This window comes from Scatophagus argus, chromosome 8 (genome assembly GCF_020382885.2).
Source record: "Scatophagus argus isolate fScaArg1 chromosome 8, fScaArg1.pri, whole genome shotgun sequence".
Taxonomy (NCBI): Eukaryota; Metazoa; Chordata; class Actinopteri; family Scatophagidae; genus Scatophagus; species Scatophagus argus.
In genome coordinates this window covers 7,054,758-7,075,834 of record NC_058500.1, presented here as the reverse complement: position 1 = coordinate 7,075,834, position 21,077 = coordinate 7,054,758, and the positions used below count along the sequence as shown (strand labels likewise).

General features: G+C 41.1%; 1 protein-coding gene across 3 annotated transcripts in view; it reads right to left on the bottom strand.

Annotated features, from left to right (window-relative positions):
- Positions 1–21,077, bottom strand: part of scube3 (signal peptide, CUB domain, EGF-like 3) — a 70,067-nt gene that overhangs the window by 11,012 nt on the left and 37,978 nt on the right. For 2 of the 3 annotated variants that reach the window (XM_046395596.1, XM_046395595.1), the window contains exons 5-9: positions 17,064–17,210; positions 15,553–15,669; positions 10,399–10,446; positions 5,760–5,876; positions 4,104–4,226 (exon numbers count right to left, since the gene is read on the bottom strand). In XM_046395596.1, the coding sequence (XP_046251552.1) occupies positions 4,104–4,226; positions 5,760–5,876; positions 10,399–10,446; positions 15,553–15,669; positions 17,064–17,210 (552 nt within the window). The remainder of the gene's footprint in view (positions 1–4,103; positions 4,227–5,759; positions 5,877–10,398; positions 10,447–15,552; positions 15,670–17,063; positions 17,211–21,077) is intronic. The other variant, XM_046395594.1, reaches the window with a different exon arrangement.

Here is a 21,077-nt window from a genome sequence, read left to right as displayed (position 1 = left end):
CACAGCAACAACAAATTACAACAAAGATCAATTTTTTCCAAACAGGACTCTTCCCTCCCTTTGATGGCACATTTCCCTGTTTCTCTCTTTTGTGCTGTATTGTATTCATTGTTTGTCACGAATTGCATTGGGTCAAGTCACAAAAACCAAAAACAACAACCAAAAGAAAGTCCTTTAAAAGAAAGACATCTTCAGTTTCTTGCTTGGTACTGTTGTTGACATCTTGGAGCACGCAGTTTTCAATTTCAAAGCACCGAAATGGAATTTTCAAAGTATTTTCAAAGTAACAAGCGTCCACAGCAGGAGTCAAAAGACAGTCTGCTCTTCACCTGATAATCGGAGCTGAAGTGCCACCCCCCCCACCCCCAACCTCATAGAACCTGCCAATCATCTTTGCTTTTCTCCTCTTAACCATAAAAGACTCGGTATCCTTAGAATTTCCATAATCTGACTTCTCCTTCTGTTGTTCTGAGGTCAGATGTAAAAAAATCACAGTATAAAAAAATCAACAATCACTGTAGTATCTGGATAAATAAATCAGAGCAAGCAGGTAGGAAGTAGCCCACTTCTAGGGTCTTTCTGACCCCATTGGCCCCATCACACCTAAAAATTCGCATTGCAGCAGCTCCTTCCTGCCTGCTAGTAGCGACTGTCTTATCTTCAAGTGTTTTTTGGCTCTTGCTCTTACACATGCATCCTGATGTCGCTTAAATGTCACAGGCTCAAAGACTATGAGGACTGATACACGAAGCTACAGGAGATGAATGACATTTGGTTTTAATGCGATCGAGGTTTCCTTTAATGTCAGCGATAATGTGTGTCAAGCCCAGGCAGCGCATGCTGGGAGAAAATGGATATGTGCTTTAACTTAGTTGGATGTCTAGTTGGCTAATTTAAGAAAGGCTCCCAGGATTTTCCCAGGAATATCATGCTTTCATCCACTATATCTAAGCCACCTCTGGGTTATGAGGCAAGGCCAGACGCCATCAAACAGACTAAGAGCAATTACAGGAGTTCAGTTAAATAATGGGTTACCTTGAAGAAACCAAGAAGACAGACTTATAAATGTCTGCACAAATCTTGCATAGCTGTACAGCATAAGCACAAAATATTCACATATTCACTCTGGGTGTAATGGTACAGTTGAACTCAGAGATTGAAGACTGTCATTGAGGTTAATACTTGGCAGGCCTTTTGTGAGAACATCAAGAAGATGAAAATGAGCTGTGATTAAAAGCTTATTACAGTAAGTTATCAGTTTACAAAAGAGCACACAAGCTTTGAAGGAGATCCATAGGTTGACGCTTAGACGTTTCAAATAGATCTACTTTACAAAAACAAATTACCACACTCTAGGCAGAACATCTAACAGAAGAAAATGATCTTTCAGAATCTGATAGACCGATTTTATACAGACAAGTCAAACGTAAGCACAAATAAAGATGAAAAACTTTTACAAGAGCAAACTCACACAGTGCTCACTGTTTGTCCCCTCTGGTGGCCCCAGGAGAGTCATAACAGCAGTGGTAGATGAGAGTAGCGTGGGTTTGCAGAAGTGATTGTTTTCAGCATATTAGGCACAAACTTTGCTCAGCACACTTTTAAGCAAAGAGTCTAAAATCCCCTGGGAATTAGGCGTGGTGACTGAGTTTGCCCTCAAAAAAATGTTGCAATAAGACACGCCAGAAGTCAATCTGCAACTTATCATTATACAGTTTTGTGCTGTGCCACGCCACACAGAAGATGTGTGAAGACATCTGGGACACAGGATATTCCAACCCTTATTTACCAGGCAGATAAGGCGAAGTATGCAGTGGGCGACTGCATCATGAAGTGATGTTCATGCACGGGTCCATGGAAAGATAAAGCAAGAACAGTGATATCGCTTGCACTGAAAGTAACAAATCAGAGTTGCTATCAATCGTTTCCCCTCCTTTGACTTTCTCACCCTGTCCACTCACTGCACCAGGATGTCAGGACTTCATCATTTCAACCTCCACTTTTGCTCCATATAAAATTCTAGCGAGTCAAATGAGGTTGACTGACAATAGCGAAAGGTCACTGTTGTTTACACAGCAGAAATATGAGCTCAGCCTTAAATGTTCCGTCTGAAGAAAACATGTGATCTGATGAACATCTCCCTGAGTGCCCTCATATGGATTAGGAGTGCGAAAGAGATGAGAAGGAGACTTTGGAGGGTGTTGAGGGTGGAGGAATGCTGGCAGGGGCTCAGCAGACATGCCCCATCCTGACTTATGGACCATGGTCCACTGACAGCAGGGAAACACCATGACTGTTTAAACCAAGATAAACCCAGAGTTCAGTTTACACATCTCAACACCTTGCGGAGACGGCAAACGTCTATTTGAGTCTTACTTAAATAGCACTTAAAAACAAAACTGCAGCGCTGTAGCACGGCATTAATCTCTTTAAGCAGCCAACTCTGCTCGTATGAGAGATGCATGGTGGGAAAAATGTAAAGTTGCACAGGCAGATCAGCCTATGAAAACTGATGTGTGAGGTGTTCTGTGTTTCTGCAGGGGTTTTCTCAACTCTTAGAAAATAACGCTGATTATGTCATGCTGACGTCAGCAAACTCATTCAAAACTGAAAATGCTGAAACAGTTCAAACTGAGTACATAAATGCTAATCACAAAAAATGTGAGTTTTACAGCAGATTTCATTTTGGGGGTCCCAATATAACAGCATTAAAAGTGAGTGGGTTTTCATGGGTTTGGCTTTTGAATATTTGTGTTTTCTTTTTCAATTTCAAGATGGACGCCAAGGACCTTTAATACCACAGTTATCTCTCCCTGTTTGTAAATGCATTGCTTAGAAGAAGCGAGCTCTATTCAGTTGCATTATGGGAAGTATGGGATCTAGTGATTTTGGAGCTTGACCCATACTAGGGACTAATAACCTCACCCTCTGCTGTTTTTCGCAGTGTCTCCTGTGAGGTCACCAGCTTTATGGAGGTGCAATCCTAAATCCATATAGTGCTTCTTTGACTTACCCCCTGACACCGGGAGTAAAACACCCATAATTATAATTATAAATGTAACCTTAAGTGAGTGCTGTTTTTTGACCCAAGGGTGAGGAAAATGAAAAGACAGAGAGCGGAGGATAAGGAGCAGTCAGGTGACTCAGTGGTGTGGAGTGTGTGTGTGAACCTGGCAACACCTCACTCAACAGGAGGTGAGCTTTATCACAACCCTTCTCTCCAGACATAACAGACAGCACCAAACAAGGACAACACTGTTCCACAGTTGCCCCCTGTACACCCAAACAGCACATGGCTGAGTTGGTTAAGGCATGGTGCCATAGTCAACAAAACAAGCTGTGATTTACATTCCTACATGCACAGGCCACATTTTCTCAGTTATCTGTGTTATTTGGGCAAAATAAACTTTGCATTGTTTGGCTCTAAATAATGAGAGTAAGGCAAAATAGATTTGAAGTGACAAGAAAGTGGCTGCAAAGCACAGTGACACAGTGTATATTTTCATTGACCACATGAGATGGTTATGTGCTATGTACAGAGTGGTGTGATTCAGTGCAGCAATTCTAAACCCATTGCATGACACTGATGTCTACCAGGCTGGATATTGATTGACCACATCAATACAGAAAAGAGAATTAAAAAATAGCATATCATCTGTTTTTCCACTCGGAAAGAGGCCGAGTTGGGCTCCGCAATTCTTGCCTGTCTGTCTTCTTTCACCAGATGTTTCTGTAGTGGCTTGATTCATCCAAGAACCAGAGGTTTTAGAGTTGGAACTCTAATTCCCCACACCTGTGTTCGGCCACGACAAAATCTTTATTTGTTCTGCAGCTAGTCCTCCCAGCTCCTGCTGAGCGATGACTACCACCAAATATAACAGACAAACAAGCAGAGGAGGCCTGGTTTGGTCTCTCTGCTGGCTGGAGGGACCACATTTTTGTGCCACTAGGTGGACATTTTCGGTTTACTATTCTCGCAAAACAATGTAAAAATCTGTATCTACAAGGAAAAAAAAAAGCGCTGAGGACATGCTTCCGGGTAATAAATTACGGGATAAAATACTTTATCTAAGTGGTGAAAAGTGGTCAAAAGGCTTACCTACCTTGACAAGTTCTTTCATTGGTCAGCAACTTGTAGCCTTTCTTGCAGCTGCACTCAAAGCTGCCCACCGTGTTTCGACACACGTGATCACACCCCCCATTGTTAAGACGACACTCATCAATATCTGTGAACAGAAAATCATCAAGAAGAGAGGATGTATAAAGTCACTCATTACAAAATATGGACATATATTATTATTAATTTGGAGTTTAGTTTGTCTCCACCTGACAAACTGAGGTCAGATGATCACGCTCAGTGTGTCTCTTTAACTGCTAAATGCTCCACCATGAACATGATGAGAACTGAACCAAAGCGGCAGGTTTTGGTGGAGAAAAAAATGAACAATAAAGACGACCAAACGATCTGTAGAGATGAGAGGGGTTCTCTGGGCGCTGATCACAGTACACGATCCTTTCCAAATACAAGCTGTCTTGTGGTCAACTGTTAATAAAAACATACTGATAATAGCAGCGTTCACAAAAGCCGATACAAAGTGTTTAATTCTGAACAGCGAGATGGAGATCTAAGAACAAAGTCAGGTTAAAAGTGCATCCTATTCAAAATAGGATGATAATGCGTTTTGCCATGACGGTCTTGCAAAAACTGGAAATGAGCTTCAGGGATTTCCTTTCTGGCAAAAATAAGTTTGCGTGTGGCTGTAATGGGATACAGCTCTCACACAGTCAAGCCTTCTGGCAGCGAGGCCTCTAAATCATCATTGTCCATCTCCCTCTTTATTTCTTTAGCCAATACCCAATCAATATATCATGTGTTCGTCCCTGCTTTTGATGGTGCTCTGCCTTGGCAAGTCTGGCAGTTGCTCTGATTGATTCTGAATCTTCATCACAAATGAGGTGTCTGTCTCTTGAGGGAATCTTCATCATCTGGTGGAAATATATGCATCAGAAATGGAATAAAATAATCCTTTCTTTGCTCCATCTTTGTCTTCTTAGTTCTTCTGAAGTGCTTGCCCTGCAGCAAGCTCCTGTCTTCTTGTGCCAGAGTTGCCTGGGTTTGTTTTCCTCTTGTTTCCTCTCGAGCCAGACTAATATAAACCAATGTACTTTTATCAGTGTTGTTAGTCTAACATTACAAGCCATAGAAGGATGACAGATTTCTATCCCTGCTTTTCGGGAAACACAGATTGTCCTCATTCTCTCCAAAGTCGTTTGCTCTGACTGACAGTAGTGCCTTTGTTTTCCTAATATAATTCTCAGTTTTACCGCTAAGTTTGGAATTGATTTTATTAGACATAATAAAATAAAAGAAAATCCTGCCATATTCAGGTTGTTTAGTTGAGTATGCCCTGCCAAAAAACTCAGAAATGAGGATGATGGTAATGTAGTGCAAAAACTGTCAAGAAAAATCTCAAAATATGCAGCTGAAAAACAGAAAATAGTGCAAGAATGGCAACACCAGTGTGGAGGCAGGTATTGTAAGAGCAACTGTGGGTGTTATACAAAGATAATGTAGTCTATAAAGAGAAATTCAACAGGGTGGTAAACAAAAAAAGCGCTAACAGGGAGGGTGGGGACAAAGTGCAAATTGCATGATAATAATCCCTGTGAAATGGAGAAAGAGGCTCCAGTGAGCCTGGCGATACGTCGAGTGGCAGCTTAATTTGGTGACAGTCGTAGTTCGAATGGCGATGCTTTACCTTTACAGGTCTTGCGGTCCGGCTGCAGAGTGAAGCCAACAGGACAGCTGCAGCGGACTCCTGTCACTGAATCATGACATGTGCTATCACAGCCACCATTGTTCACTGCGCAGGTCTCTGCAGGGAAACAAGCACTCACAGTCAGACAAACCCCATGGAAACACACACCGTAGATCCTGTCGTGACCTACTTATTTCTCCCCACCAAAACAGCATACATGCATACTGGTATTATAGTAAAAAAGGAGAAGGGACTGTATTATATTCAGCATTCGTTTTTTTTTTGAGTCAAACACGAGCGAGGAATAAGAAGCAGAGCAGGCTTTCAGGTCCTCAAGAGTACATACGAGTGAAAGGGAAACAAGAGTAAAGAACAGAGTAATAAATGCAGCTGGATGAGGTTAACAGTAAGAGAACTGAGGAGATGCAGGTGAATAATGAAAGGAGACAGGAATTAGGAAATTAGGAAATTTATTACAACCAAACACAGCCAGATCGAGTGTTTCACACATTTTCTCTACATTTGTATGCTTGTGCAAAAGTATGCAATTGTGTGCATGTTTGCTTTTCTTTGGTCAAGGTGAATTGCAACCTCTAAAAGTCCTTTATACTGCAGGGCATCTGTCTCCCCTCCATCGTGAGGGCAGAGGTCTGACTTTCAGACAGGTTTGGACAAAACCACCACGTTTTCCTGGTTTTGACAAAAACCTTCTAGGCATTTTGGGGATAAAAAAGCAATTTCAGCTACCTGGCTCCTGTGTTGGCTAGACTAATCTGAAATAGGGAGGTTCAGTCAAGACAGGATAGCTGAGGCCTCTTCTCTAGACAGTGACAAATTTCACAGAGACTTTCATTTTAAGAAACTGTAAAGGAGAAATTTGCTCTCACATGAAGCAGACCAGTGTGTGCCTTAATAGTTGTTGGCAGCTTTATAGAAAACTTCACACACTTCAGAACAAAAACAGATAAAAAGCGCTTTTTGTGACCTGGAACAATCACTTTAACTTGCTAAGGCAACTGGTCGTTCACACAGCTCATCACTTCTCTCTAAAGGGGCTGCAGGATGCTGGCTGGCAGCTCTTAGAGTCAAAGTCTTCACACTGGCAAAGAGATGGTGGCTCACACGTGGCACTAAGAAGGGAATGCAGCCGCACTGGTTTTATTCTTCTTCTATTTTTTTTTTATATGGAGAATGTGGATCCCTTTGGGGAAAACACCTAATCTTCTCCATTCAAATCGAAAACTGCACTGCCTGCAGCAGCCATAATAAAACTTTCTAAAGCGCTTTCTTCAAATTAAAAAAAAACAAAAAACACAACCCAACTCAAATGCTGACTGGAATTATGCATCAAAGCAAAACAGGTGTTTACGGTGATGTAATTTTCTGTTTTATAGCTGGTTCATAGGCATCATCTCAAAACGGTTCAGTGGATGTTGCTGCTGAAGGCGGATAATGCATTCATGCACTGGGACAAATTCCAGGTACGTATTAACGCACGGGAGGTTGAATACAGAAACACCTGGAAATAACTACGTCAACAATGCAAACACCACTATAAAAAAGGGTTACCTTATGTCACATGACATTTGGCAGTATTCCTGACCCCCTTTATGCTGTGTTCCCAGTGTACCTGTTCAACAGTCTCTCTCAGCCGGTCTCAGCTTGTGTCCGCTGCTTCCCTTTGTCGATACAATGCAAATGTGTTATATGCTTTTCAAAGTCAGCCTCTATTAGAGCTGTCAAATATTTTCAACCTAAAATGATGCACTTTAGCTGTTTAAAATTAAGCTATTCAACTTTCGAAAGAGGGAATAATCTTCCACCACATTAGAGCTGAACTTATCAGAAATAAAACACCCCTTTGCTACAGTCACGAGACTCGCTTAGTCTGGTGGCTAATGGCCAACTTTACATTGACATTGCTGTGCAGCTGACATTACAGACTCACATTATTGACTTGTCTACTCTTTGTGACTCTCTTCGTGATATTTTATAATGTAAAATTATACCGTAATTCCCACTTGTGATCACTGTGGCACCCAAGCAGAAGTTACATTTTGACAGTCTTCTTCAGAGCTGAAATTCTTTTCTGTGAGGTGTCTCCATTATTTGTCTACCTCCTTTAGTTGGCAGATAGCTATTCTGCCTTTGATCTTTTGCATGAGAATGACAGCTCATGATGAAGCATTTGGGGCGGGGGGGGCTTCCAGTTAATACAGCAGTCCCAACCCAGGCTTGAGAGTGTAGCACTGTGGGTTCACATAATTGCAAAGTGTGAGCAGAGACAGTTGGCAGACGAGACGATAAGACAGTGTCAGGACATGCCTCCAAAACGCTTAGTCAGGCAGCCATCTCACCAAACTGTAATGATCGTGTGCTAAGGGAGCAAAGAAATATTTCTGACATTATGATTTTGTGAAGACAGGGTAGAGACACACGCTCTGGTATGTGTGTGGGTTTGTGTGTTTTGGATGCACACCAGCCACATCTACAGTGCACCGGGGTTGGGACCCGCAATTACAGTAACAGTGGGCAGACTTTTGTAAATACTCTACAACGTGATGTGTTGGGTGTTTGGTCTAATGCTAAGCCTCTGCAGTATATGTTTCATACAGAGAGGTTTAGACAGTGTACATAATCTTTTAACAGAGGCCACAGGATTTCTAGCTGCAGCACTTCTTCACTTACATCACAGCTGTTGACAAGCAACCTCAATGCAGCTTGTCATCAGCCAGTTATGATGACCGCAAACGAAATACATCAATGAGTGAGTGGACAGAGTTCAGATGGAGAAGGCAGAGTTTCCCTGAGTGTTGATCACCAGGAATAGATGGCTTTGGCGAAGAAGACTGGTTTCTGGTTTCTCTTGACCAAACAGCAAACATGCAGCTGGTGGAAAGTTACTCAGAAGGTACAGCTGTTATTAGATAAAAACCCGACTGAAGCTCTGAGGTGAATGCTCTCTCAATAACTTAAAACGCACAATATGTAAATAAAAGTGAGAATAGTTTGTTAATGTCCTCTAGAGCTGCAACTGTGAAAGTAAACCACGGAACTCCAGTTCCAGTAAGCTACAGTAACACAGGTAATCAGAAAAAAAAAAAGATAACGCAGGATGCAAAGTATGTCTCTTGCTCCTAATGTTTCTATTTCTGAGGGAAAAGAAGAAGCATAAACTAGGACACAAAATCCTTAAATAGGCCAGACTGTTGTTTCGTAGCATGTGGGAAATGCAGTGCACATATAGTAGCAACAACTAGTAACTTAAAACTCTACTGTTTCCCTTCTTACCTTGAAAAGACTACTCCTCTGAGAGCCTCCTCCCTCAGTCTCTTACATGTTATAATTAAATCGTAAATCTCTTTGATGTATCAAGGTTTGATACATCCTCGCAGATTTATGGATTTATTTTTCCTGGCATCTTTGCCATATCTATCGCAGCGCAGCTCATTCTTAAAATTGGGCTTAATTGCCTTAGTGATATCATCAAAATACAAAACGTTTTTTAAATTTCTACTTCTGCCCTCACAATAGAAGAAGAAACTAGACTGGAATAACACAAATATATTCCTTGCAACTGATTATTTTCATAGTTTTAGAGATTACATGTGCATGAAAAAACAAGCTTAGAGGGATTCAGTGTTTTATCCTTTCGTGGACACGTTATTGGCTCCTTCACCAACTAATAGGCCGTGATGATGGAGTTTGGGAACAACATAACCCTAACCTTAATTTAGCTCTTTTCACTCGTATCACAATACAAATAAAACCAAATAGTTTGATCTGCCTACTAAAAGCCATCACACCATCAAATTTAAATTGATGTTGTGGACATTTGACAAAGGCTACCTGCATCTGTCAGCCAAGACAGTATTCAGATACTCTACTTGAGTAAATTTAACAGTGGATAAATGTAAAAATACTCTATTACAATGAATAGTCCTGCATTCAAAGTCCTACTTAAGTGCAAAATTATTATGAAAAAGAAAAATACACTTCAGGTATTAAAATACTCATTCTGCAAAAAATATCCCCTGTGGCTGATGTCATTATCATATACAGTATGACATTATTATTCTGTTGTAGCTAGTTACTGCAATAAGATTAATACCACAGGGTACAGAAACAATAATCAAAGTTCTGCTACACCAATTTGTGTTCATTTTTTGGGACTTTAACTTTCACTTCGCAGATAATTATGCCTCTTTGGGCCTCAAACAGTCATTTAAACGAAACCATCTCAGAAGTTCAGAGGGTAAATCGCGCAGACACTATTTTATCGTAACGGGTCACAAGTCAAAAAGGTAGGGAGCCACTGGTTAAGTATTTAATAATGTACTTCAGGTTTATGCGTTATGTTGTCTCTTTATATAATGGCCATGCTGCTGGTCAGGGGCTCCCTGTTTGCAGCTGTGTTTTGAAAAGGTGCGGTTTGACACGGGCAGCCGTTGTTATTGAGAGGGCATTCACAGAAGGAAGAGGAAGGTGGTGGTGGTGGGGAGGGTCAGAGGTCAAGGGTCAGAAGGATGATGCCCCTGCGGGGAGGGGAAGGGCCTGATCAGTGTCTTCTAGGTTAGCTTCCTCTACTTCCCACACCCGCAGACCCCCAGAGAGAGGAGTCAGAGGAGCACATATTTACCATTGGGGAACAGCTGTGGGGCTGCCTGGGACGGGATACTCCTCTCCCCTGCATGCACGCGCACACCCACACACACGCACACATTGTGAAAACACCAATTTAGTTCTCTGTACACTTGAATCACGCAGCATTGCATGCGTGTTGTGTAAATCTCGAGCATGTGACAAGAACTAATACAATGTGGCACATCCACCTTATTCTTACAGCTCCATGACACGTTCTGTGAATCATGAGCGGGACTTCCAGGTGTCTTTCCCTTTTCTTAGACAATTTGAAGAAATAAATGAGGTGGGAGCACAACTGCTCACACCTTAAATTGGATGTCATGGTCATAACTCTGTCTTCTATTACCAAGGGATGAGAGGGCAACCTGAAGAAGTGGCCTTTGTCAATGTATGGCAGCTAATTTGGCTGTTTTATTGATTTTTTTTTTTTTACTACTGATAATGAATCAATGAGCAAAAAAAAAACAAACTTGTGTCTTTTAAAGCAGAAATAACAATAACAGACAAGTCAATTATTTTGGATTCGTCTTCTTGTGGCAACTGTGCCGTATCAGCATTGACAGCATTTTATTTTTTTTCCATTAAACACATTTTGTTCAACTTGACTGTTGCTGCAGCAACTTGTCCCTGAACTCTGTAACCTTTCAGCTAATACTAAGCTAACGTAGGTTGTTGCAACTATCTGAGGCCACCTGTTGCTCTCACCTCTTGGTATTAGAAGGTTAAGATATTATCACGTCAATCTGTTTATGACTGACTCAGCAGGTTGACTTCCCACATTATTTCTTTCTCAAAAAGCCACAACAGAAAAGAAGAAACACTCGCAGCATACCGCTAATCCTGGAAGTTGTGCCTATAATGCTTGGGGCCAGGAATAAGGTGAATGAGAGGGGATCATGTCTCCTAAATTAAACAAATGCCCACTGATGCCCGCAGGAGGCGATAATGACATGACAGAATGACATTATGTAGTTACAAAAGGAAAGACAGACTCTTTTTAACAACTGAGAAAACAGCAGTGACTAATTTTCCAAATTTTAACAACAAACTGATGATGACAGGCCTTCGTCTAAAATGGAAAGGGTGACATCTCAAGGCAAAAGTATTACCTCGCAACATGCAGTCATGCAAATAAATATTCCACACAGTGCAGAGGAAGTGCAATTTTGTTTTTTGTGTGTGAGATGAGGCTTTTGCTAGTTAGTATGAGCGCTGCAAGCTTTGACAGACAGAGCAAGTGGCGGTTTGTGATGCAAGCTGGAAGACCAGGACAGCCAGACTTGTGACTACGCTTTATGGTGTCTTTTATGGTCAGATCATTTCAAAATTAATGACGTTAGGCTGTTATGTCAAGTCTCTAAGCACCGTCTGGGGCCCAACTGTATAATTTATGCGCTGCCACTAAAGAAAAAAAAAACAATTTCAAAAGCATTAGTTTGTTTTTGAGTTTGACTATAATTTATGTGAAATTACAACTTTTAAATTATTGTTGTTTATTTCATCAAAGTCTACAAGCCAAATTTGCTGAGTGAATCCCATTTCTACTGTACACTGAGTGTATATTTAGCTTTACACTAAACTACACATTTAGTTTAGCATGTGGACCATGATAGAGGTGGGTTGACGGATTGGGCCTTTAAGCTCATCGACAAAATGAAAGAAGGTAAAAGGCCTTTGAGGTTCTTTTTAAACTTGCAGGAAGAATTATTATTTTCATTATCTATTATTTACTTAGTTTACAAAATTTCAACAAACTGTGAAAAATACTTATCACAATTTCACACAGTCCAAACTGAAGTCTTGAGATTCATTCTTCTGACCAACCAACAGCCCAACACCCACAGACTCTTCATTTACTATCACTGAGAAAGAAATATTCACTGCATTTATGAAGCTAGCATTAGCAAACATTTTTCATTTTAGCATAAAAAAATAACTAAAATGGTTCATTGATTATCCACACAGCTGGCAACATTTTCTTTTTGATCGACTAATTGAGTTATTGTGGGCAGCTCTACCCTGCACCGTTCCATTTATGTTTCAAAAAACTTTATTTCAGAACAAAAATCACTTCCAATTTAATGTAAATAAAGAATGTGGCCTCTGAATTGGTCGATCTGACATCCGGTGGGCCGAAGCTCTTTCGAGGAAGCAGATGCTCAAATCTGACACCAACATGTCAACAGCACACAGCATGCACAGGTTACATCGACTGCCACAGTTCGACCAACATGTCCCAGTCCCAACATGCAGCATACAGAAGCAACAGTTCTCAGCAGTTAGAGGACAGAACACAGTGAGATACATCTGAATACACCAGCATGAAAGCACAGACCACCCGAAATGAGAACACGGTGTGTTTATGTTATGGACACATGCGTGTAGACTGCGTGTGTTTACATGCATATGATGCGTCCACGCTGCATACGCGCTGTATGTTTGGGTGGTTGTTTGTATACATTTATATATGCTTTCAGTTTGTATTATAAAATGCTTCTCTTGCTCTCTTTCTGTGTGTATGTGTGTGTGTGTGTGTGTGTGTGTGTGTGTGTGTCTGGCACAGTGTGGTCAACTCTTCAGATGATTGAACTCCAGAGCATGTCTGCATCTGCCTGCTATTTGTGCATGTTTATGATTTGCTGTGCTAACAACATGAATGCTTCCACATGATGGTTGCTCCCTTCTGATATCAGAACTTACTTGATACACAGACATTTAATGCACAAATAAACTTGGTTGTGTTACGCCTGTTTCAGTGAAAAACCTTACTTTAAAGTTTGAGTAGGCAAACACCTTTAACGTATGTGTGTGTGTGTGCGCTTGTGTGTATGAACGAGAGACAGAACAGTCCATGTGTGCCATATCTAAAAGCCCTGCCACCACTGAAATTCCCACCGATAGTATGCGAGGTATCACAGAGGTGAGATAGGGGGGATAAAGAACCGACACTTCCCAACAGAGCAGCATGTGGCGCGTCATTATAAAATGCATGACTGAGCCTGAATGAGAAGAGACACCACAAAATGAATGAAAATGTGGCAGAATGCATATGAAAACACCCCACAAGATGGATTGAACAGTGAAGCCACAGCACACTGAAAGAGCCCACTGACAGGACATCAGCTATTTCCTAATCATGTGCCATGTTCCTTTTGGATGAAGTACGTAGAGACTCAATGAATCCTAAATGCTTCCAAATCAATAGCGTGGCTAAACAGGGTTGTATTTTCTCTTTGTGTGGTTGCCATGGTTACTCTCTACATTCTATATATCATTAAATGTTTCAGAATAAAGTGGCTGAAAAGCAATTATAACAGTATGTGCCATGCGGAGTGTGTAAAAATATAACAACCCCACAAAGCTATTTTTTTTAACCTTTTTGTGACATTTAAGACTTCTTGAAACTTATTTCACAATGAGAATACAGGTACCTCCAAGAGAAACCATTTGTTTAAAGACTTGAAATAAATAAAAATGAAAATTCCTTCCTTCAAAGCATAGGTAGCGGTTGTACATGTAATAATATATATATATATATATATATATATACATATCTTATTTTATTCTATTTTTATTTATTTATTTTTTGCCAAAGAAATAAGGTTGTGCTATTTAAGCCTGGTGTACCAACTTCAAAAATCAGTGCACACTTCTACAGCTTTTAAAGTCTTACATAAAAAAAAAGTTTCATCATGCATTACTTTTGAATATTTTCTCATGGTGGAAACTCGACACACTTTCTGTCCTAGTGCAGATTAGTCTTAGCCTTACTGAAGGTCTTCCAACATTCTTGTCACTCACTCTGCTGTCAGTATTTCATTTGGCAGATTGTTTGCTTTATAGAGGTTTTTATTAACTAATAGAGTGTCTGGGAGATGGAGCGCCCTTGTGTCGACCGCAGAGCAGCCCTGCCTCCACCTCTGTAACTCCAGACTCTGAGAGGGAAATCAAAGATTTTAACTGGCTGACTGCTTCCTAATCTGGCACACCAAATGTGCATTTGCTTTGCCTTGGGAACAAGACAGGCTAAGACGTATAATTTGGTTGCGATCAACTTTGTGGCGTTCCCCCGGCCTAGCAGGGTACAGCAATAATGACAGGGTGGTTGACCAGACCTTGACACAGGTCTGGCTCTCATCAGGGCTGCGGTAATAAAGGGGATCCAGAAACACTGAGCTAATCAGCCGCTACCCAAACCAGGCCCTCAAACTTAACAGCCACTGAAACCAAGCAACCACCTCACCAGTGTGTTTTACAGACATAGCTTTTAATTCTATTACTATGTTTGTCTTTCTGACAATGAAAATATGTCCTATTTAACACTTTGAGGCTTCCATTACGAACTCAGGTTACTAACACTGCAAATGATACACTAAATTGGTTTAAATGGGTACCGTATACAGAAACTATTAATGACACTAAAGGCCTGTCTGCACCAGTGGTCAGTCTCAAATTTACACGTGAGCAACTTTATTGTTAATGTTCTATGATTGTTGATGAAATGTTTGTGCGGTTCTGCACAACCAAAGGCAATCCGAACGCATTCACAGAGACCTGTGCTTTAACTCTACTGCGCCTGCAGGTCCCATCTGATGGCAAACTGCCCTTCAGAACGGTTCAATATGCTTGAGTGGTTGAATGATTTTTACTCAACTTAAGTCAACCGAGGCAAACACTGATGAATGCCAGTGGAAGGTTAGGTCAGGTGTGCGAGTTAATCCCCAACGGGAAGCAGCAGAGGAATTGACCCAAGGGCTAACATAAGGTCTATGCCTAACTTCTTGGAATAGGGAGAGCTGTTGCACAGTGTCCAGCGAAAAGGAGGAAGAGGAGGACGAGGAGAGGGAAGAGATGCCAAAGCAGATGGTTACTGGAGCAGCAGCAGAAGGAGAAGGGAAAGCACAGTGACTGGTAGCCTTTTGTCCTTGTATGTCACAGATCAAGAGAGGGAGAGAGCTCAGACGTACAGCTACAGTAACAAGGCCTGTATTTAAACTTGCACTTTATCACTATAAACCTCATTTCAAATTTTAATTAAATTTGCTGTTGGAAATTGGATGGTGAGTTAATCATTTGTGGTTTTACATATTCTCATTCAAAAGCCATTATTTCTTGCCCTTGGTAGTTGTACTGGGGTGAGATGACTCACCTACACAAGTCTTTCCATCGCTGTGCAGGACAAACTTCATGTGGCACGAGCACTTGGGGCCGTGGTCGGTCTCCTCACAGATGTGCTGGCAACCTCCATTACCGTAGTTACACGTCACTATCAAAGAGCATAGTGTTGACGTAAACTGTACATACAGCTTAACACATGTTCAGTCACTTTTATACCTCTAATTGGAAATTTGACAGTACAGAGGTGACAACAAAGTGGTATGACATGCAACGCAAGGTGCCCAGCTCAGGACGCTCGCGGGACAGTACACACTCTTCCTCTGGACCATATGCTGTATTATGCAGACTGCATTTAGTCCTTCTACAGAGGACTTCAAGGAGACATTCTGTAAGTAAAGTGTCATAGTGCCGAGTTCCTCCAAATAAGTCTCAACATTTTAACAGTATTCAAAAGACATACCGGAAACTGTCTCCCATGACCGTAGGTGCACGTGAGTGTTAGTGCGTTGTTAGCAATATGACTGTTTAGACTCAAAAACTGAACAACATAACTATTATGCCTTCATTCATTCACTGTTCACAGTGCAGACTAAATGTCTTTATCCTTGTTCATAAAGAACTGCATCTGTGTTACAGAGGAACTGAGAGGTCACATTTTTAAAGTGTTCAGCAGCTGATGAGGTGGCCTTGAGCAAGAGGTCTGAACTTTAAAGACTCACTGTAAGTCACTCTGGATACTCCAGCACTCTTTATTCTGACACATGTAATTAATTCTCCAGATTTAGTGAAAACTTTATGTGAACACATTTTTTTTATTATTTATGACATTTGTAACATAAACAGTAAAAGCCTCGTGTCAGTTGCACATAAAAGATGAGAAGAGTAAGAGTTCTGGTTCCGATACTGTATGTGTGTCTTTAGGGCACAAATACATTTATGTGCTGGCAGGTGAAGGGAGCATTAACCTTGGCACTTTTAATACCTGTGATGACAGAGTGAAAAAGAGCACGAGCAAACCGAGGCTTCCACCGCCATCCTGTCTGCACCCTACCATCCCAGCGCCTTTTGCCCTTTTCCTGGGCTGTCACAGAAAAACTATAGAATAACACTTCTCCAATCCTTATCCAAACACAGACAAATCCCCCATCAGCCCTGGCCCCAGCTTTGACAGGATGATCTCCGTTGCACAGCAACAGGAAGTGTGCGCTGTCCATCAGAGCAGTCCCCTTCGAGTAACCTCCACACTTGCCCTGGTTGTGTAAATGATCGCTCCTTATTTGATAAACATGTTTTTCTTTATGGGGACTAAGAAGATTATTCATGGCTTGGTAATGCAACGTAAATGTCAGTAGCCTCCTTCAAATCTGTTGGAAGGTATTCGTGGAATGAGTGCAATTATCCATCATCGCCCGGTTTCCAACCCTGATCACCTTTTCATGAGGAGCCTATAAATCCTTCTTCTGGTGTGTTTCCTTGTGTGTGTGTGTGTGCGCGTGTGTCTTTCACAGAAGGGGAAGTGTGCTTGAGGTTGACATGACTTACATTTGCAATCCTTCATGTTACGGGTGAGCTGGAATCCAGGTCTGCACTCACAGGAGATGCCACCCTTCTGTGTTTCCCTACAGATGTGTGCACAGCCATGATTCTTGTCCATGCAGGTGGGTCCCTCCTTTGTGCCTTCTGGTTGTACTGTGAAGAAAACAGTGAGAGCAGAAGAGAAAGAGAGAGAGAGAGAGAGAGATTATCTCTTAACTGCCACACAGATTATGCACAGTTTTTAAAGGCAAAGAGCGTTCAGTAAGCAACGACTTTGGTTTTAAATTAGATATCACAGAGCTGGTGCGAGGAGTAAAAATGTTCAAATGCCTGACACGCATTCGTTCGGTCACATATATGCCTTCTGCAGGTGACTGACATGCCCAGTGCCCCTTTACAAAGATTTGAGCACTTGTTGGAACATGCTCACTCTGCTCAGGCTATAAAAAGGAGGCTGCCAACAGAAAGGATAAAACTCCCAGCAGGAGTTGATCCCATAGACCTGTAATTTTAATTGAGGTAATCCCCCATAAAGAAAAGAAAGGAGGAACACGCTGAAAAAAATTAACTCCTTGTTTAATCCTCACTGCAAAGACTAGAGATCAAAAAAAGCACTAAAAAAAGGGCATCAGGGCACATTTTCATGAGTCATCATGGTTGAAACACTTCTAATAACATGACAAACATCTAAAAACACAAAAAGTAAAGACAGTATTGAAAAAAGGCCTTTCATAATTCAAAGCTTTACGAAACACGGCACACAGAGATGCATAATTTCCGTGTGATGCATAAATGTTTGATGAAGAGGTACAACAGAGCCTGCTTCAGAAGACGTGAGACCCTCACGTCATGAACTGTTGCACAAATGAATGTTGTGTCCCCTCCGCTTTGCTCCGCATTGTAATAATACTGTTGCCTTTGCGGGAGAAGACAGATATTTGACTTATTCCTTGTGAAACCCTGCCACCACTGCAGATGTAGTGACAAACCCCAGCACTCTGGCTCATTAAAAACCAAACAGGACTCTCTCCTTTTACTTCTCTTCTGGCAAACAGAGAGGCAGTGAACAAGAAGACATGTCCATTAATGTCTCATTAAATCTGCCATCGCACTGAAGGGTGTTTGGAGGTCTAACTTTCTTAATTAGCCAACATTTTTTTTTTTGCTATAAATTTAAGCAGTTGCATATGTGTGTGGAAGTGTCAACACCTAGTTAAGCTCATACAACCTTGTGAACTCTTACTCTAGTGTCCAAATGTAGTGTGTCAGTTTTGACAACCACATGCTGTCATACAGTTTTGGTTCCTGCCTTGAGGGCTGCAAGGGAAAAACAATCTCAGCTTGACAGAAATGTTTTTCTTTTTCTTTTTAACACAATTCTATCCTTAATTCCTTATTCATGCACTTAAAATCCTGCCACCATAACCTACTTTAACTATGCCCTCTTGTTTTCCACACATTTTGCCAAGAGCCCAACGTGCCTTTTAGGTATTTCCACTCGTGGCTAAAATCTATTTTGAGTCTTTGAAAAGTTTTTACTTCAAGTAGCTGACAATGCGAGTGTGACAGATTATTCCGACCTCCTGGTTAAATACTTTCCATCACTTTAAGTCTGTCAACAAGTGTCACAAGGTCATACAATCCTCTCAGACTTTCCAGCTTTGAGCTCTTGTCGTTTTCGTCAACAGGGTGAGCTATCAGACACCAACGGCAGCAAAAGCCCTCCCAAAGACTCAGCGCTGAGCAAACACTGGGCCAGAGCTTCAGCTCTGAAGGTAAAAAGAAAAATGCACGGCAGGAGTCAGTGAAGTGACCATGAATGAGCATCAACAGAGCAGCTGCTGTTAAGTGCTGCAAATTTCACAGCGGGTCATGTGGATATTTAAGTAGGATGTGGAATTCAGTGGTCCCTTTTCTTGGTTTTGTGTCTATCTGAGGCCAGAGCAAGAAACAGACATCTATGAACTTAACAGAGGATTTAATTTCCAACTAAGTAACCCCAACAGACTAAAGATTACTTACCAAGGTTGTATTAAGCATCTCAAAACTCACCTCACACCCCCTCACGACCCCCTTTTTTATGCAGCCCCTTTACCCAAATGCTACAGACCCATCCATCAATAGCATGTCGGACTGGGGCCAGAACCTGGGCCTTCATCCCTCCTAGGACCAATAAAAGCCAAAGTGTTGACACAATGGCCCTTTTCTCCAGGCCAGGCCTACCTATCATCCACCGTGTGCAGTCCCCTCTAACTAGCTGCCAAAGGCCTCCAGTTTTTATCATTATTAAATGAGGGGAAGCAGAAAGAAAAACATCCTTTCATAAGGCAGTGGATGAGAAACTGAAGGAGAGAAATAAAATAAAAATAAAGAAAAAATAGATCATATATGCTGCGATTTGCTGGCCCACAAAACATAACTCTGTATGAATAAATGTATAAAAACAATCACAGATGAAAAAAAACTTGATGGGAACTAGATTCTGAAGTCTTGGAACTGAAATGGCGTGTTTACAAATGGCTACCGAGAAACTGACCACAACGGATATGGGTTTTTACACAGCTTAACACGAACAGGCGTCATCAAAAAAGAAGGGAACACTGCAATTAAATGCGAATACAAGTGCACGTCCTCTAGTGCATGTTGTGACCTCTACACTCAATAATAAGAGGTGATTCTGTTGCCATGATCTAATAAATGCATTTTTTTTGTCCAATATACAAGTCAACAGCATTTGTGTTAAAGGAATAGGTCGACATTTTGAGGAATAGACCTACCTGCTTTCTTGCTTAGCCTTAGATGAGTACATCAATATCACTCTAATGTCTACTAAATATGAAGCTAAGCAGCAGCTAGCTAACTTATCTTAGCATAAAGATTTGTTTAATCTATACAGAACATTAAAAAGTAAAAGCTTAACTTGTTTTCACGCGTTTTCGCATGGATTAAACTAACAAGATGTAATATATGCAGTAGCGAGCTTCACAGGTGCTGGTCCATCGATTCTGTTACCTTTGAACAATGCCAGGTCAGCTGCTTCTCTCTGTTTCCAGTCTTTATGCTGAGCTAAGTTAATATGACGTGAGAGTAGCTTAATATCTACAGTGCAGAAAGAGATCAAGCATATTCCCCAAAATGTCAAAAAATTCCTTCAATGAATCCAAATATCTTGCTATCATATGATTGCCTTTCTAAAACATTAAATTGCATGCCAAGAGTAATGTGAGCCAAAAAGTTTTTTAGTTTATTATTAAAATTAAAAAAGCCCCTGAAAACTTGGCATCAAATTATTTCTCTGTACCATCAAATATTCAAAAACGTCTTTATTTATTAAGTGTTTAAACTGATCTGCTCCATCAGATGCTTCACCAACTACTTTTAAATTCTGGTTCAAATGTTCCTAAATCCTGAATGGTGCACAGAAGCAGATGTGGCGTCACCTTTTTCCTGAGCTCAGTCAGGAGGTTTATTGAGAATCAGGACCTTTAAGAAAATGGCATGAGTACAGATATACTTAGCCAAGACTTATTTTATTAGATCTCAATATGCTTGTGACCCACTAAGATCTTAGTGAGCAGGCTAAATATCCATTGCTTACTTTTCCAGTTCAGAAACAATAGCATGTTCCTTTGGGATAAAGTGACCGCAGTAAATTATCTTTCAGTCTCTTGAAGCTGAATCAATTTGTAAGTCTGTCATTGAGTCAGTGGAACTTCAGCTTGATGGGTGAGATCTGCTACAGTGCCTGCAGGACACGGCAGGTCACATTACACAGCTGCTTTTCTGAAAACCAGCAGGTCAGGATAACAACTTCAAAAAAGTGAAGACATATAAGGATTTACTGATAATAGCAACTGCTGTGGCCAAGTCAGTGTAAATGGATGGCTGTGTGGAGAGACTCACAGAAGCTAAAATCGCTATCTAAGCCAGTGGCTGACAATTTAAACTGTATAGCTTGTGAGTTATGAAAGAACAAGCTGTGTCTCAGAACTCTCAGAACCAGATGAGCTCCTACTACAC